The following is a 2,266-nucleotide window of genomic DNA, read 5'->3' on the forward strand; positions in this document are numbered from 1 at the left end:
TCCCAAATTTTATTTTTTGAACAGAAAGTCCCGATTATTTGATTTTACACGATAATATGTCATTTCCTATTAAAAGAAAAAAGAAATGATTTTTTTTGTTAATTTGAGCCAAAATAAAATAATTAAGATTTTTCTGTTCAAAAAATAAATTTTGACTAAATTGAAACTTTTCTGAAAATATTGAGAATTTTCTGATAATTTATTTTTATTATTATTGTGTCAAGTATGTACCGTTCTTTATGGAATTATATAATCAATATAATATACTTATGTTTAATCATTTCAGTTTATTATTCTTTTATCTATGAACATGAATCTAAAACAATGAAATATTTGTTATGCATAATAATGATATATGCGTTTATTCATATTCCATAAACATAATATCCATATATTTTCTAAAACGAAATATACAGTTTTTATCAAAAAGTTAAATGATAAATGGACTAATTAAAAAATCAACTTATATTATGATTGACATCGACAATGTAATTAAATTATAAATATATATGCTTCTTATTTTTGGAGTTTTCATTTTGTCATCCCTAATTAATTTTATTGGTCGCGCGTGTTCCGCCGTGCATGCAAATTAAAAATGTATCCGACCTGAAAGTTGAAACTTGATGTACAATAATGTGGTGGGTTTATCTAGATTCTAAAGTGAAGAAAAAAGCGGGACACCTGGTAAGGTAGTACCAGCATCCACAATGAACGTATTTCCAGTGACGTACTTGGATGAATCATGGATCAAATACCTTACTAGACTTGTCAACCCTGGATCAGTAGTCCCAAATGTTCCTAAGGGGACAATCTTTTCAACCACTTGATTCAGCCACTTCTTGCTCAGTAAACTTTCTGTGATTTCAGACCTAAAAATCCCCGGATTAATCGAGTTCACCCTGATGTTGTACATACCCATTTCCATAGCCATTACCTGTTTAATTAATATCACCACAAATATATATATATATATATATATATATATATATATATATATATATATATATATATATATATATATATATATATATATATATATATATATATATATATATATATATATATATATATATAAAAGTTGAATTAAAGGTTAGTTAATTACCTTGGTCAATGTGACAACACCTGCCTTTGAAGACACATAAGCCAGACCTCCAGGTAATTCTCCACGAGGAAGACCAGAAATAGATGAGATATTGATGATTGATCCTCCATGTTTATGTTTATGTTTATGTTTAGCATCACACATATATCTACCCACGTACTTAGCTACCAACCATGTTCCTGTTAAGTTTGTTCTCATGGTGCTGTTCCATTCTTCTTCAGACAACTCCAATGGAGACAGCACGTTTCCTGAAAATAATCATAATCATGAAACCTCTATTTGAAGTAACATGTTCAGTCAATATATATAGGATAAACTTATCAAGATTAGAAACCAAACTAGTTTATTCAATCATGGCCTCTTGAATCGATTAAATCTTTGTTATTACGCACCTCTAACCCCAGCGTTGTTAATCAAACAATCAATGCGCCCAAATGCGTCCCATGCTTTTTTGACGGAGGCTTCTATCACGGGACCTTCAGCAGCGACGTCAAGTTCCACGGCCACTGCCCGAACGTCATCGATGAGATCTTTTCCGTTTATCTCATCGCAGAGAGATATCAGCCGATCTACCCGGCGTGCTGCCGCGATCACTTTGCAACCGGCGTTCGCCAGATCTACACAGAAGCTCCGGCCGATTCCAGATGACGCTCCGGTCACCAACACTACCTTCCCCGTTAGATCGTCCCATTCGGAAGACACCCTTTCCGTTTGACTTGTATCGGCCATGGGTTTTGATCACTTGAAACGTAAGTCTGTGATTTGTGAATGATGTATATGTATTGCCGATGGGCATGTATCATGTTCAAAAAGAAGGGAAAGGGGGGATTTGGGAAAGAAGACTTGTCTACTGTGCATCGTGACGAAGCTGGAATTAAACAATAAATCCGGGAATCAAATATTTATATAATATAACAAATTTCCTTTTTCTAAGAAACCTCACTTTAAAATATTAGTGATTTTATAATGTTTAGGTATAAATGCATATGAACAAAAACCATTGATTAAAAAAATTAACTTCAAATAACAATCATTAATCATCTAGAAATTAACCAGTGATTTTTTTTGAAGAAAATATCTTGTATATTATGCTAAACACAGTGTAAAAATATAAGTATGGAGTCCATGCCATTTATGTAGTCTTAATTAGGCATGTTAGTTGCA

The 2,266-nt window shown here is 32.3% G+C and overlaps 1 protein-coding gene across 1 annotated transcript; it reads right to left on the reverse strand.

Annotated features, from left to right (window-relative positions):
• Positions 1 to 370: 370 nt before the first annotated feature.
• On the reverse strand, positions 371 to 1,963 carry LOC111900954 (uncharacterized). Its single transcript, XM_023896822.3, has 3 exons — positions 1,495 to 1,963; positions 1,103 to 1,350; positions 371 to 934 (listed from the first exon to the last, which is right to left on the reverse strand). Exons 1-3 carry the CDS (start codon positions 1,829 to 1,831, stop codon positions 656 to 658), a joined length of 864 nt encoding a protein of 287 aa, XP_023752590.1. The 5' UTR covers positions 1,832 to 1,963; the 3' UTR covers positions 371 to 655.
• Between the last annotated feature and the right edge of the window lie 303 nt (positions 1,964 to 2,266).

Source organism: Lactuca sativa, chromosome 8, assembly GCF_002870075.4.
Source record: "Lactuca sativa cultivar Salinas chromosome 8, Lsat_Salinas_v11, whole genome shotgun sequence".
In the NCBI taxonomy this organism is placed as follows: Eukaryota; Viridiplantae; Streptophyta; class Magnoliopsida; order Asterales; family Asteraceae; genus Lactuca; species Lactuca sativa.